Source organism: Osmia bicornis, chromosome 14 (assembly GCF_907164935.1).
Source record: "Osmia bicornis bicornis chromosome 14, iOsmBic2.1, whole genome shotgun sequence".
Taxonomy (NCBI): domain Eukaryota; kingdom Metazoa; phylum Arthropoda; class Insecta; order Hymenoptera; family Megachilidae; genus Osmia; species Osmia bicornis.
This window is the reverse complement of record NC_060229.1, coordinates 6,797,676-6,815,045: the sequence shown is the minus strand read 5'-3', so window position 1 is coordinate 6,815,045 and position 17,370 is coordinate 6,797,676. Positions and strand designations below refer to the sequence as shown.

The window sequence follows — 17,370 nt, the reverse complement described above, 5'->3', positions numbered from 1 at the left end:
TGATCTTGCTTCCTAAACAAAACCACTGTAACCGCAAGAAAGATTGTACTTCTGCACATAAATATTCGGAAAGCACATTATCATCAGCGGTGCAATTCAGAGACACCTGCGAAACAAGACGAAATAAAAATACACAGGGGACGAGTTGTATGTCGCACACGAATGATACAAACTATCCTTGCAGAACAAAGAGCCACCATATGCGTTCGTGGTACACGAAAATACCAAGTTATGCAGAAGTCGGAGTCGACTCCTCGTGAAATACGGTGCAACGAATGCTGAACAGCATGATTCAGGAGTCGCTGCATGAGCATCAAGACTTTCCTGCGCATAAAGAATTGAACGCGTGTGCGCGCATATATGAACACGATCCCTACAGACGCAGGGTGCTGTTTTCACGCTCCCTTGCGGTTTTTATTCTCCTCCTTAGTTCGTTCTCACCGTCGACGCTTTCGCTCAAGTTTATTGGCTAATGAGAATGGGAGAGACGGTACACGCTGGAAAAATTGCATTTCGCGTTCCTGCTATTTTCTCGATGTTACAATATTTAGACGTAACGTATCCTACTAATCGCGTTCATCTCGGCGATCAAAGATATACAAATACCTTGATGAACACTTGCGATTACATTATTGTATTCCGCTTCGAGTACCTAGAGGCTTCACCTTCAGAATTTAATTACTAAAATTAAATAATGCATATAAGGTTCTCTAGATTATTCGACAGTTACGCCAATATTTTTAAAAATTCCAAAAATATTATTTGGAACACAGTGACTTTTTATCCTTTTAAAACTTCCACTTCATGGAACGAGTACTTGAAAACGGTTTAAAGGGGCTACTACGGGAGGCTAAGAAAATCCATCTGTGCGAAGGAACCACATGTGCGCGTCCTGCGTGTTTGTAAAAACCATGCGGTTCTGTACACATGGGTGAACAAAAAGGGTGCGCGCCATGTTTCCAAGCTGCCTTCGCATTTTCTTTCTTTTCATTTCCACGACTTTTTATTCCTTCGACCCGTCCGCTTTTTCCTCGTTACCCTTCCTGCCATTTTTCATAGAAAAAAAGGCGAGAGTCCGCGGGAGAGCAAGAAAGAGATAGACAACCAGATGTCTCGATTCTATTTTCATCAGTTTCCAAACAGTTTCTTTCGTTCTTAAGCATCATTAACTGGAACTTTCGAATTATCGGATAACCGTTGCCGTTTAAGAAGTGAAAAATAATTTCATGAATTTCGAAGTATTGTAGCAGTCGAGTCAGCAAGAAACGAGCAGCGCTCGACAAAATATTTTGTGCAAACGTTGGTAACAAGAGATGTGCAACACTGTAAGCGGTTTCAATTCGTTCCCAAGGTTCTCCTTGAACTAACGTACGATGTTATTCAAGCGTATGCGTTGCAGTTGCAAAAAAAATTAATGACAATTAACTTCCGGTCGCAATTCTATTAGCGTATAGGTTAGGTTATGTAGTAGCGAACGCGGAGGTTTTCCTAAGGAAAATGGCGATGGAGGGGAAAGGGGTGGTATCACTACTTGCGCGTAAACGTTTATTTCGGGAAATATTATTTAATATTTATTTTGTTATTAATATTTTACGAAACTGGGTATTTTGGATTCTGGAAAATTTGAACATTTCGAACTCTGAAATTTAGAAATTTTGAACTCTGAAATTTGAATCTTGGAATTCTTTAATTTAAACGTAAAAATTTTGAAATTTGAATCGTGAAATTTTGAAATCTATATTTAGAAGTCAGAAATTTTGAATTTTGAGATCTTAAAATTTGAATTTTGAAAGTTTAACCTTTAAATTTAGAAATTCAGAAACTCGAAATTTTAAAACTAACGATAAAACTTTTAACCTCAGACCTTGACATTTGAATGTTATGATTTAAAAATTTGAATTTAAAAATTTTTTTTATTTCTTACTGAATAACAGATTAACTGAATAACAGAATAACTGAATAACAGCCTTTTAACCTTTCTAAGAAATATCTTTTAATTTTTCCCTGCATCAACAACACGATTTCCATACAACGGACGAGCGTATAGTATACCTTGCATCGATAGAAATTCATAACAATTTATATGCGCAAATGCATCGTCATCTCGAGGGGGAACGGTAGCCAAAAGGGAGTAAACAACGCAGTTTGCGTGATGGAATATCTTATCGATTGCTCGTTAACAAGGTTGCGGATTCTCGCAGCCCATTTTTGTCCATGTAAACCTGTGCTTAATGAATTCCATAATGGGGATAACACACGTATCTCTCTATTGTATCATAAACGCCATAATTGCAGATTTACGTCAACAAAGAGAAAGTAAAACATTTTGCCTCGTTCTAACTAACGCTATGGAAACATTGTCCCCTCTGCTATCGCTGCATTAAAAATTACTGAATGACTAAGGCAGGTACAGTTAATGAAGACAACTGTGACGTAATGAATCGTCAATAATTTATGTACGTACAATATTACCGTTTGCTAATCATTAAAAATACATTTTAATAATTTTACAATAAAATTCTTCTGATTAATATCTTTTAATAACTATAACGATACAAGTGCTTACTAAGCTACTAGTGATTCATACTTCCTGTTTTCTGCCTTTACCAAAGTTCGAATAATTTATAAATAGCAAGGTTGGAGAGAAAGAAAGAAGGGAAAAGGGGGAGAGAGAGAGATAAAGCAACATCCGGTACGTGATCTGTCCTCCTTAGCATTCAAAGAAGTCTTTTTTTTACCAAGAAAGGCTGGCTACGAGAAATAACTAACGAAACATGTCGATGCACATGAACGATAATGAAAATACTAGCGATTACTTTCGATGTCATTTTACCTAACTCCAGAAGGGAACGGTACGCGTGATTTATTGCGAAAGTAAAAAAAAAAGCTACTTAACGACCTAAATAACCATAATAAGGTAAAGTAACTTGGGTAACAATCGGCCTATACCAAGAGATAGATTGCACCTAGAAATCCATAACACGTTGTTGAAAAGAATAAAAAAGAAGCTTTACTTAATACACCTAACGCGTTCAACCAAGCAGAAAGTAGTATTTCAGCAAACATAGCTAATACTATACACCTTAATAGTCAGATCGACGGAAACTACAAATAAAATATCAAATTGCTAACAGAAATGAAAATTTTGTGTCAAGTTCATAACACGATTCGATTTTTTCTACCATGATTTTTCTTTCGATGACCTATTTTTTTTACCTGGCCGTTACGTACAACCAACCAGCCAGCCAACTTTCACACGTATTTTCGTTTTTATAAATCACGGTCACTCTAGCGTGCCAGTTTTCCTTTCGTTGTTAAAGAATATAATTAATCGTTCGTTGGAAAGAAGCAAAAAAAAAAAAGAATAACAAGTCGTTAACAATGAATTCATTATTCCGGTCAGGCAGCGGAACACAACACAATATCTCATTCGAAATAACTATCCGATGCACGCGGAATACTTATGCATTCGCGCCTAATCACTATTCTTACCTTTCTTTAGAAGGCTTGTGTTTTAGTAATGCAACGCCTGCACGCTCGACAGGCACACCTTTCTTCGAGACTCTCGATTCGATTGCACCGCGATGCATCGACTTTATTCATTATCGAATTGCTAACTAACTCTTCCGGTCACATGATGTTTTGTTCAATGTATAATCACTTATTAACACGATTCACCCGATGGGCGTAACTGGGTAAGGGGCATAGTGACCACTTCATTATTCTGAAATTCCAAAACTTGAAAATTGCAAAGTTCCAAAACTGAAATTCCAAAATTCTAAAATTCCAATGTTTCAAAATTCTAAAATTCTAATGTTTCAAAACTGTAAAACTCTAATGTTTCAAAACTGTAAAACTCTAAAATCCCAATGTTCCAGAACTCAAAAATTCTAAAATTCCAATATTCCAAAACTCTAAAACTGCAAAATTCCAATGTTTCAAAATTCTAAAATTCTAATGTTTCAAAACTGTAAAACTCTAAAATCCCAAAACTTAAAAATTTCGAAATTCCAAAACTAGAGTAAAGTTGAAATTTGAAAATTAACTATTCCTATTTCCAACAATTAGTTCGCATAGAACACTAATGAGCAAAGGAATCAAAGCTCCAAAATTCAAAAATCCCAAAACTTAAAAATTTCGAAATTCCAAAACTAGAGTAAACTTGAAATTTGAAAATTAACTATTCCTATTTCCAACAATTAGTTCGCATAGAACACTAACGAGCAAAAGAATAATTTAGCGTATCTAATAAATGATCAATGTAAACACGTTTTTAACAACCGACAATCACTGATTAATAGTCATTTCGATCAACTCCAAATAAATGATTTCACGAGTTATGAGCACATAAGAAAAAGCACTTTCAATAGTTAAAAATCCATTATCCGTATAATTAACTAAAATTTGATAATTACTGTTGTATTATAAAAACATCATTACATTTGCACTGCTTTCTAAAGCTATAAAACATTCCATCACGCTGAAGCATTTCTATACGATCTTAAATTGATTTGCGACACTACTTATACCGTTCGTTAATACTATTCTTTTAAAAGGCGTCTCGAAATCTCATAATCATCTTGTTTACGGACCATTCATGAAAGAAAGAAAAAACTTGGCCTAAATCTTCCGGTGGACCGACGGCGTGGAAAATTGAGCATTTTTAATTGGAAAGGTGGATGGTCGAGTACATCAAGCGTGAAAGTGAAACTGAAGAGCGTCAAAAGTAAGCAAGCAAACAAACCAGTGAAAGAGAAAGACGAGGCAAGAAAAATATTTCATGGCACTCTCGCTTTTTCACGTATGAAATGTGCTTTAATCCCCTCGACTTTAATTACTTTCATAGCTTATTTCAGTGGATCTGGAATACGTTAGAGAAAATTTAAAGGAAACGATGGCGCTTTCTATTTTTTTTCATTTTCATATCAAAAGATATTTATAATTGAAAATCACGCCGTTATAAAAAAAAATGTTCTGTCTTGATTAACTACTATTAATTTGAAAATATAATTCAGAACATAAGGTAACATCAGACCCCAGAAAACGGAGTAAAAAAATATGGGACTATTGTAAAAACCTTGTAACTTTATAATTTAACCAAAGCACCATATTTTTTAACCCTTTCCTTACTACCGTCGCCCAAAGCAAAGCGTTTATGTTTCAAAATAACAAGCATAGAATGGAAGCACCTATATCAACAAAATTCACATTACAAATAAACTTTATTCACGTTCAAATGCCAAGTTAAATAATTTAGTATAAAAATGTGCAAGTACAGTTCCCGGCAGAGGCAACTACAGCGAAGGGTTTAAACCAAATCGGCACCTTAATGAGATGCGTTCCTCAAGTCAACGAACAGGGTCAAGTAATTTACGATGGGATACCAACTGTGCCGTAAAATGAACAATTTTAGGGACAATGTGAACGCAAGGCTTGATTCTTCCCGCCCCGGCATGCTCATTAAACCATAACAATATTAATTGCATTATCATAAATTCACTCTCACAGTGTTGCCGTTTCGAGGCACTTTAGCGTTAAATTAAAAAATAAAAATTGCAAATATAAAATATAAGTTGGTCAGTTACACTGGACATAGAATTGCAAAGGATTAAAGCAAGCATGGGAATTGTGAACGGTGCATAAGGAGCAAGGTGTATGGTGGTGGTACCCTCCTCCTTCTCCGCCTTCCGAGGCTTTTGTGTATCCAGTTTCTTTTCAGGAATATGGGAACATTTTTTGAACGACTCGTCCAAGACTTTTTGCATGGAACAACCCCAATAGGGATGGTAAACGAATCTGCGTCTGATAAAAGAATAAAAAGAGGATTCCATCTGCTTCAGCAACACGCCAAACCAGCTTTTTTAACGGATTTTTCTTACATATATTACAAAATATTCTATGCCACTTTACAAAGAGACATTTTGCAAATAATTATAAGAACTAATAAGGTGAATGACCCCAAGGTGATCAGATTCACATCTACGTGGTTCGAATCGTTTTTTTATGTACAATCACGTTAAATGAAACCATTTTTTTTTCTTTTTTCTGAAATATAGGAACGTAGCTTTGAAGGAGGAAAGAATACGTCTGAAGACCCCGAAGTGTAATTGGTGAATCCTCTCTGATAAACGAGCAAAAAAAGATATGTGCACCTGGTAAATAGATGGCTAAGAAGCCAATCAGTGTAAGTCAGTTACGCGTATAAAAGGTAGCAGCTTGAAATTTCAAGTGGTCGTGTGAACGAATTGCTGGCAGAGTTTCAAGAGTGTTCCTGACCAGTATAGAAACTAGCCACCAGACTGTCATAAAAAAACAATGGAAAAAACAATGGAATTCATTGAAACTGCAGTGGCATAATTTATTTCACGAATACTTTCTAAAAATAAAAACGATGGAGCATAAAACAGTACATGCTAAAGCTGCACAAAAATGCATTACATGCCTCTAAAGCCGCCTAGCGAGTCGCAGTCCCGGAATGCATTTGCATAGATAGTTCACAGCCATCTTAAACAGTAACTCAATGTGATAACCTTTTAATAAAATTTATTTTCACATTCTCACGGCAGCGCGAATGCATATTACCCAGAGAAATTATTCTGATACCGATTATTTCAGGGTAACTACACCATGCGTTCTTGTCCTTACATGTATACCCAGGAGCCAGCCACACGGAGTTCGGGAAAATTCTCAGTAAGCCAAAATTCTATAACTACAAAATTCCAATGTTCCAAAACTCAAAAATTTCAATGTTACAAAATTCTAAAACTCCAAAATTCTAAAGCTACAAAATTCCAATGTTCCAAAACTCTAAAATTTGAAAATTCTATAACTACAAAATTCCAATGTTCCAAAGTTATAAAATTTCCAAATTTCCAAAAGTCCCAAGGGAATTTGGGACTAATTAATTAAAATTAGGGCCCGTATTCTACAAGAGCGCCCATCGTGTCACTAATCTCCCGATAAAAATTTAAGTCCCGGTTCCCCTGAGCATGCAGCTAATGCGAATTATTTTTTAAGAGGAAGCGACAGAAAAATCTTTATATCAATCACAGGAGAATAATATATATTTGCCTCTTCTGTATGTTGCCATTAGGGTGATGGAGTTTTGAGATAGAAGAAAAAGTGAGAAATAGAAGAACTAAATAAAAAAAGTGGATAATATGCTACAATTAAGATAATTAATTAGTAAGGTGCAAGGACCTAGTACTTAAGGGTGCTCGAGGAAGCAGTTATACCTGGGAAGAGGTGCAAGACCGTTTCGCCATGCCTGGACGCTTCGACATCAGCCGGATGGGTAATCCCCGGAAAATTCTATTTTAAAAATTCTTTCAGCCATGCAGATTCCATGCAAAAGTCGACGAATGGGTAGAAAGCTTCTAGAGACTATACAAAACCATTCACCGTCTTTGGCCATCTCTATTCCCTGCGGCGGACACTCCAGGATGTTACCCAGGGAAAAAGAGACGAAACTAATCTGAAGCCGGTCACCCGAGGGCGGATACAACTCCACTACCTCGTCTCTGAGACGCACATAAATTACTCAGGGAAATATTGTGCAAATTCATGTCCAGAACCATCTCCGTGTAAAAGCGGTTGATTTTTTTCATGCATAAAAAGCGAATTGCACGAACGTCAAAGTCCCTTCCTGTTCACCTTATGGCTCCTTTATGCGACAAGTTCCTTTTCAGGAATATAAGTAGCAGGTACAACCGATGTCCCTTATTCTTTATATCATTTTAATCTAAGAATAACGAAAAAGTAACGAAAATGTTTAAAGCTTTGTAATTATTCTTATAACCTAATAGAAATAACACGGTGGACAAAGTTAGCAGGCAGTTTCGCTTGAAAAGGAAAGCAAAGTACAGGAACAACGCTCGAGCCTGTTCCGGTCTACAGAGTTTTACGTAGGACCAGTTTCTTTTCAGAAATATGGGAAATTCGGGGCAACGTAAAAGAGGCAGCGCACACAGTAAATAGCACAATGACCACATTACAGCACTGACTTGGTACTCGAGTCCACATAGAAACCGGGCACAAAGAATGGTTTCTCTCCTTCTTTCATCTCTGCTGTGTATCTCCCTTTCGTTTCTCCTTTCGCGTTCATTCGCACGTTTCAATTTCTATTTACTATCACACAGACACACCGGCACGCACACTCGCTTGCTTTCCCACTCTTCTAATTTCTATTTTTCCATTTCTAACCATCCATATCCAGTATTGCCTCCTCCCTTGACCGCCCCGCTAGATTCGCTCGCTCGTTTATCTTCGTCTCTCGTTCTAACCTTCTCTCCGTTTAGCCCATGCTCATTCTTCCACTTCTCTGTGCCGCTCAGTCCGTCCTTCTCTCGCCGCCAAAGCTGGCGCGCAGATGTCTCGCTCTTTCTTTCCGTCGTAAATCCGAAGCAACAGGTTCCTACACGCTGCTTGCGGCTTGCATTTACCGAGCCGCTTTTTGTTGCTGCTGCCGTCGGTGTGTGTTCGACACGTTGCTCGCTCAGGGCGAGGTTTCCACTTTCAGAAAAATCCAGACCGAACGATTCTACAGGAAGGGAGAGACCCGATGCTTCCTTCGACGTGTCCTGATCACCGGGCTCGGACCAGCCTTCTCAAACAACCTGTCTTCCCTCGCTATCCTTTCGCGTTAAATAATTTACGTCTCCGCGACGAGCGCTGTCGTCGCCCCATGCCGTGTCCACCGTTCTTTCTCAACATCTTTACGTTTTATACTTTATGCTTCCGTCTATTTACTCGACGGACACTTATTACGAGGCATGAATAAATTTCGGTTTAGCAGCTGAGGGAAAATAGGGACAACGGTTCGTCGTAAGGCGAGAAAAATATTACATTTTCCAATATTCTATCGATATATTGGCTATATAAATACTGTTATTTGCGAGCCGTTGTAACCGAGCATCCTAGACTTTTCGAGAGAAAATGGCAGTAGAGGGAAAGGTTTATTCGTTAAAAATTTAAATATAAATAACGCCTCTTCATGAATGAATACCTTAACTATTATTATATTTAAGATTTAACTATGTATGAATAATTAATTTTCATATTTTTAACTTAAACCTAACCCTTTGCTGACAATAGTTCTTGCCAACAAGGCCGACATCATGAATTTTTATTGTTCCAGTCTGTACAAAACTCTGCAAAAGTTCCTCTAATTTAATATACAAGTATTAGTTCCATGAAATACTTAACCAATTTTTAAATTATAAAAATTCGAAGGCAAGTTTCGCCTGGCCCTAAATGACCCATAATGCCGTGGAAGGACTTAATTATGAAATTTAATGCTCATTCAAATACTAAGTTTACAAAATCAGTGTTTCAAGAATTACGAAAGGTACAGAAAATTGTTAAGTGTTTATAGAAATACCAAGCAGGGCAGCAGAGTCAGGAAGTCAGAAGAGGCAGTAAAATTTATAACCAGAGAGAAAGAAGTAGCCAGAGATTATTTCCTGGAAGTAGATAAACTGAAATGGTTTGGTGCACGAGAAGAGCGTATACATATGTACAACAAACGTTCCGGAGGAAAGGAAATATTTATCTAAATACCAAAGTACAAATTTTCGAGTGGCGCTTTAGATGTCCGTCGACCACGAAAGTCGAAAGGCTCTCTCGATCGAACGAGTTTCGAAATCGCCGAAGAGAAATTGCCGAGGAAAGTTACGAGCTGGTGTAGCTGAAAAGGAAAGAAAGGAAAAAAAAAAGTCACAATAAAACTCGAACGTCGCACCATTTGCCGCACGAGGCCTGTAAACAATGACGATCGGCTCGGTGTCGCAGTTCTTTTCATCGCCACGGAATAAATTTGGAGACACGTTTTCGCTTTTAAATTCAAATTTACTGCTTTGCCTATCTGCGCTCGATAATTCGAAGCAACAGGCCTATCCGGGCCAATCGTGACCGAAGTAAGCTAATTAAACTTCAGACCTGAATGAATGCTTGATTCACTGAGAACGAACTTTATAGAACGATCAAAGTATTTTTATACTAGCAAACGTGATTCTGCACGTGCCCACGCGTTTCTTGTTCTTTTGGCTCGATCAATTAACCACATTTTCAATTGAATAAATTATCGATATTGTACTTTAATAAATATTTCACTCATTTTTCTTTGGAAATCTATATAAATAAAAATTAAATACTGTTCGTTGGTAAGCGCTTGAGAACGGCTGGACCGATTTGGCTAATTTTTTTTTTTAATGTCTGTAATAGTCCAAATAAGGTTTTTAGGGAAAGAAAATGAAAGTGCTTTTTTCTATGGGATTTTTGTATGAACTAAAGACCATAACTCACGATTCGAACGATGGATATGCGTAATTCTTTTTTTCTCATTTTTACTTTGTTTACACATTTCCAATAGCTTTCCACAAATTCACAAACAAATTTATTGAAATTTGGACATGACGTCTGTCGGGTCAGCTAGTTATATATAAAAATTATTATTGAAATTTTATTATTTCATAAATAATGAGTAAATAATGTTCAGTATTGTCAATGCATTTTCTAATGGCAAATAATTCTATTTCCACCGCAGAGCAATTTTTAATTCGTTATGCAAGAAATCTTTCATAACAGTAGGATGTTATTGCACTCCAAATCGCGAGAAAAATGAATGATTATACAGTGGAAAGATAACTACGGTCCTGAAACCGTACCGATTGGAAGTCACGCCATACGTGCGTATATTTATGGAATAATTATTATTCGAGAGGAAAACGCAACACACCTGTGTAACTATACGAATTCTTATCGTCGAAACGGTATAATGATGCATACAGAGGAAAGGTGGACGCAATTGAAATTATTTCCCTTATAATAGCATTTGTATTCAAATTAGAAAATATCACCAGATCTGATACAATTTCGTTTCGATATTACTTCAGAGAAGTCTTTGATTTACACGAACAGGAGGACGAACGGTTCCGTAATGTTTGTAAAACGCGTTCTAAGAATACGAGCACACGTGAAGCACGATTTATGAAAACTGGTTGGATGAAGATGTAAAATGGAATATTGTGTACGCGAGCACGTTACATCCGTTAAAAAATTTCTGCGACAAGTTTCTGTTAAAATAGACGGTTTAATGATGCTTCAGAAAAGGGATTATGTCAATAAGTTTAAATTTTAATATTTTTAAAAATAACTGAAATCATCTACACCAATGTCTATGTGTTTATTTCCGTTCTTTATTTATGGAAAATGTTTTTTATTAAATTTGAATTATCACAGTAATTATAATGTTATGTAATTTTACTTTTATAATTAGTTCAGAAATATATTTTCTCTCAAAGTCCCAAAAATAATACTTTTCAGTAACGTAGTTATATTAGCAATATTATTTTATTTTATTTTCGCTCTCATGAAGGGATTGACCCAGTATGAATTTTTTTATACTCAAATATATTTAAATCTTACGACTAGTATACAATTATAATAGAAGAGTAATGGGTCAAAGTATCCTTTTTTCATGAGTTAAGATTTTTATTTTTATCATAAAAAAAATTTTTATAAATTTTAATATATAATTTCTAAATGAAAGAGTCATGAAAGTGAAATTTAGAAAATGAAGACAATTGGTCCACAGATTAATAAAATACACTTTTAATCTTATCAATAATCCGTATCACACAGAAGTAAATTTGAAATATGATTTTTTAATTATTCAACAATTACGTATCTTAAAGATGGCGTCGCAGAAGAATGTCGAGTTTAGTAAACTGAAACGTATATTGTTTTTCATGCCGTCTGTAATCGGAGATTTTAGAAGCGAACGACGCACAATGGAAAAACACGAAAGCCGCGTCAGTGCGAATTCGGTTCGCTTCGAACAGGTCATCGCAAGTTCGAGCGAATCGCGGTGAGCGAACAACCATGTTGTCCACACAGAAATAACTGACAATCGATCAACCATACGCGAAATCAGATTGTATATATCACGCTTGAAAGGCCGAATACAAATGGAAGGATTAGCAAAGTTTATCGAACGACAGACGTTTGCTGGGACAACAATGAGGACGACCTCTGACGCGAGGGAAAAAATAAAATTCGAATTTGTTTTCATATGAATCCGACGCTGAACCGTGAACTTTCACTCCTATCCGTCTCGATGTGTAATACGCGTATAAAGGGGAAAAAAAGGAAATGTGGACATTTAGAAATCTAAAATGTTATTCAGAATAGATATTTTTTTTTCTCTCTTTAACTTATCACTCTTATCTAACCTCTTCGAGTTTGCAAAAAAGCTTTGCTCCACTTTCGACCGAAAGTTCTCGAAATAAATTCGAAATCGTTACACTGAGCAGATGCAGAAACGAAGGCGATTTAAAGGAGAAATTTCTTGAGGAGTAAATAAACCTCGAAGAAAGCAACTACCACGCGATCGAAAATAACACTTGGGTCTTGAATCGCTATCTCCCATACTGTTGCGCGCCAAAATAAATCTCACTATAGCCGCTAGCGAGTCTGGTTAGACTACGTTTGTATTTCGAGCAAGTACAATAATTTATTCGTCAAAAGGAACGAGCGTTCGTGACACGTCTTATAGCCACAGATTCTCTACTATACGCTCTACACCGTCCATTCCATATTTGTCCGGCAGTGCAATAGACCGTGGCAATCCGAACAGAATACGTACCAACACGGTCACAGAAATGTTTGCGCCACGGTACCAGCGAGTACCAGCGAATATTACAACCGGCGCGAGAAAATTCAACGTTCCTAACAGTGTTTCTTAGTATCCGCGGTGCCACGTGCTGAACAGCCATTTTTGCACCTATCCTACCGCTTATCGACGAGATTCTCGATTCTTCGAATCGATGGAAAACATGTTCGCGATAAGGTAATCTGTTAATAGAAAACAATCCCTACAGATAACCGGTAATTCATCGGCGAAATACACGTCACGCATCACCTGATTCATAACAAAGTTCAAAACACTTGAAATATTAGGGGTTCCAGAATATAAGTAATATATGGTAACGTCGAACGGTCGAAGAAAGAAATTATGAAGATGTGTATTGAATAAAACAAAGGACGAAACGATCGGTTGACAAGCGAAGAGAAAAAAATGTCTTACCTTAAAAAGATGCTCGCTACACTCGAACATAGGGGTGCTCATGACGGCGGTCGACATGTTCCCTCAGTTTCGCACAAAAACACACTGGAGCTAATAGTAAACGTTGCGATCCGGCTGTGCTAGCCTTCCTCTCCTTCGAGACCAAGGCTATGTGCGTGGTACCGCACGAAAGACTGTGAGAAATTTCAAAAAATACCGCGATATATCAACTTCAGTGAACACAAAAACTGCCACTCCGACGATAAGCTCTCGTAGATTTACATTGGAAGCACACCCGTTTGATTCTCTGAACGTACGAGATCAACAGAAACGTGGAGTCAGATTCTCGAAATCGAGCAATTCGAATGAACAACCGAAGTGTCTCCTCTACCGTTGAAACAAGCACGTTGCTCTCTTGCTTTCGGCCTTCTTCGCTGTTCAGCTTGTCACGTGCAGGGTTCACCGTGCTAAACGAAAGACGATTTTCTATATCTGCGTGTGTATACCGGCTGACTGACAGAGTACGTGCGAGAGAAAACTTGGCACTTTTTCGAATCGAAGAATCTTTGTCGCGACACCCGTGGAGAGGGAAACTTGAAAGCTCCCGTCAGCTATTTCTTTTCCGTCTAAAAGAGCTCTAGCTCGCTGGGCCTCCGAATGCGAACTGAAGATGCGTGCGTCGGCATGACGGTTCGTGAGACTCGAAAGGCGGCACCGCCGGTTCCGCCAATCGGAGCGCGCGTCGCTGCCGGCCATCCCCACCACGTATACCCGTCTACTCTTTGAGATTTGGCAACCCCGCCAACTCGTCGGACCAATCGTACAAAACATATTTCGCTCGTTCTCTCGGTACCAGCAACCCTTGGTCCATGGATTTTCGAATCATTCTCTCCCTATTCACTCCGATCTTTCTGATTGGTGGAAATTTAGGGTTTAGGGCTGCTTGCTAACATGGCTACCTCCCACCCTGTTCAATAAATTGCGCAACATCTTTTTCGCGTAACTCTTACGAAGAACGTTATATATTTTTAATACATAGAATATTAAAAAGTAATACTGCAAGACGAGTTTTAATCGATGTTTAAAATTCTTTGTTCTTGTTGATCGATTTATCGGCTGAATGTAATTGCTTGTTATTTAAAAGACGCATTTGTAAAAAAACGTAGTATTATACTGTTATCAGTATGTATACTTACCAGTTATCTCGTATTGAAGAGAATAAAAGATATCGGCACTTTATTTTATGCGTATTTCAAAATTGACAAAAAATAAGTTTGTAGGAACTTTGTACTGATAAAACTAATATCGTTGCGCAGTATGTTCTAACGATAATCGAAACGATCAAACGTTTTAAATCTCAAAATAATACTTGAAATCAAAATAGCTTCCGACAAAGATGTTGTCACTGTATTATTATTTCGGAGTAAATTTATTCTGAGCATGTCAGAGTAAATTTATTTCCATAATGTAAAATCGAATTTTATACTTTAGATATTTATTAAAAATATTAAATACACTTTTTCAAATATTTTTTGTTTGTATAAATTGATAACATTAAACACGGTTCTACATATTTTATAATTATGTAAATGGTTTTAGGGGGTCGTAAGTATTTCAGTTGCGGTATCCAACGCATTGTGATCCGATAGCCCGAGCGTAGTTGCGCGATAGAATACCGAGAAGAGTCGTATGAATGAAATTGAGCTTTTATTCATGCACGATGTAAGTCGCTGATTGTAAATAACCATCGTCCACGCATTGTTAGCATTTGATTATGCATCGATCTCGATGTGTCGTAACAATATAACATGCCGATTCATGGTAATGCAAAAAAAAGCACTTTTTTGCAGAATTTCAAACACCGTTTTTCATATGGATGATATTATAGAAATTTTATGGGGCTAAGAAGATCGTACAGAAAAAGAACATGGTATACTGATAAAAGCGAAACTGCAATTCATCGTTGTCACCAGTGAACGTTGGGTATAACGTTTCATCAGAATCTTTAGTAAACAATGCAAAGTATTAATTACTATGAAACGTAGCATGACAAAGTATAAAAATTACAAGTGCAATTGAAAAATTGTAAAATTGTCTAATGATGTGACATATGTATTATTTAAGAAAATACTTGTTTAACTTTATTCAGTTCCTCAAAATATCAAAACTAAAAAATTATAAAATAACTAATTGTTGATTAAGTATTAAGTACCATGACAAAGTATAAAAATTATAAGTGCAGTAGTTGTCCAACGATGTGACAAATCCATTATTTAAGAAAATACTTGATGAACTTTACTCAATTCCTGAAAGTATCAAAATTAAAAAATTGTAAATGCTTAAAGTATGAATAAATAACTATAGTGAAATGAAGTGAAATAATGTTAAATAATAATTCTGAAAAAACCAATAAATTTCTATCTGTAGAAAAATAAAACTATTCAACAAATTAAAATTTTCTTTTTTGTGCTTCAATATCTATTATATAATACCGATCATTAATTTTTAATTAATTTTCCAAAATAATTGATGTTTTTCACATTTAACACATTTTGTGAAGTCTCTATATAAATAAACTATATTTAACTTTCATTTTAGGTGAAAGATTCTGTAAATTCTATTTAATATATCACTGTTAATTTCTAATATATCATAAAAATAAAGTGTGTTTAAACAATCAATAAAGGTGGATGTTTTGCAACGTTTTTTAATTTATTTTAAAAAGTGAAGCACTAGAGTAGAATTAAATTTACACCGCACGATAGAGCAAACCTTTCTTTTAAGACAACGCTCACGATAAGTTGCAACATGGATTTTTGTGAAGTTAGAAAGTGAAATAACTTCCTGGTTAGTGAAGCGCCAACAGTGGTGCTCAACATTAACATTTAATATATTTATAAGGAATGAATTAATCATGATTAAAAATAACGAAGGAAATCAAGTTATTCGAAAATAACGAACAATCTTGTTATTGGAACTGTATAAATAATTAATTTGAATGTTAAAAAAAATTACTCAATATTCTCGGACCGCTATATTTTATTCCAAGATTATTCGCATAGAATTTTGTTTTATTTATGTTGCCATTTTTGTTTTATGTTAATAAAGACATAACTGTTGAAACGTGAAAAATATGAATTATGTTCGAAGTGAATTTCTCTACAATAACGATTTGGAATGTAAGAGTTTATATGATCAAATTTCTATTATGATATAAAATAATGATTTTTGTATAAAATGAAAGGAATTGAAAATCATTTTTCAGTGAAAATTATTATTTTGAACAGAAAAGTGTTAGTACGATATTAATTATTTCATTAATTAATATATGAAGTATATTCAATCAAAAACTGTATATTAAAAGTAAAAATTTTTCAAATTTGAAGTTCAAATTTTTATAAAAGTTCTTCGTTATACTTTCACAAAATAATAAACGGAAACGTTCTTTTGTAACAGATTACTATACACTGTTAATAAATGATAACTAAACAGTGATAGATGTATTGTTATTAAGTAACAATTAATTATTAAAACAAAATACAATACAATTTTCTATATTTGTATAAATTCAAAGTTGATTTGAACCTCAGACAGCGGACCATGAAGAGAGCCCCAATTTTCATTTAATTTTGTGTTTCATATTTTTTTCGTTTTCTAAATTTTAAATTGTTCCTTTAAAAATTATACATGTAACTTTAGGTTAATATCTTTGTACATGTTTTGTAAGTTTGTGTCTTGATAGACTCAAGCTCCGGTGTTCAAGGACTAAAGAATAATTACAAATCATAATAATTGTTTTAATAATTAATTTCGACTGGTTTAAACAACTGTTTAATATTATATAAAATTCAGCCGAATATTTTTAAAATTTTGAAATAAAAAAGCTATTTGACCTAATTCTAACAAACACAAGGAAATATGTATAGTATATTGTATTAAGTTAACATAACTCTTCACATTATAATTCCTTATAAAATTGTAGTTATTATTAGTTAAACAATTTTTACTCCTGACAGAATGATTAGAAGAAAATTGAATTTCATCTAATATTGAAACTTTTAATTATTTCCCTGTATAATAAAATGATGTTAAAAAAGCCCACATTAATATTTGTTCGAATTATAGTGAAAAAGAGCTATTGGTAATGAAAACTGTCAATGTCAATGCACTTTTTTTCATTCACAAATCGATAGAGTAATTTACAATGGAAATGGAGATCTCAGTTCGTTCATAGAACACATATGTTCGACAAAGCACCCGCATATACCAGACTGATATCTATACGTGTATGTATGTAGTTCGGCCAG

The 17,370-nt window shown here is 35.4% G+C and overlaps 1 protein-coding gene across 1 annotated transcript in view; it reads right to left on the bottom strand.

Annotated features, from left to right (window-relative positions):
* Positions 1-13,752, bottom strand: part of LOC114878876 (protein TIS11) — a 45,538-nt gene extending 31,786 nt beyond the window's left edge. The window contains exon 1 of the mRNA XM_029193146.2: positions 13,085-13,752. Within this exon, the coding sequence (XP_029048979.1) occupies positions 13,085-13,141 (57 nt within the window). The 5' untranslated portion in view covers positions 13,142-13,752. The remainder of the gene's footprint in view (positions 1-13,084) is intronic.
* Positions 13,753-17,370: the final 3,618 nt, after the last annotated feature.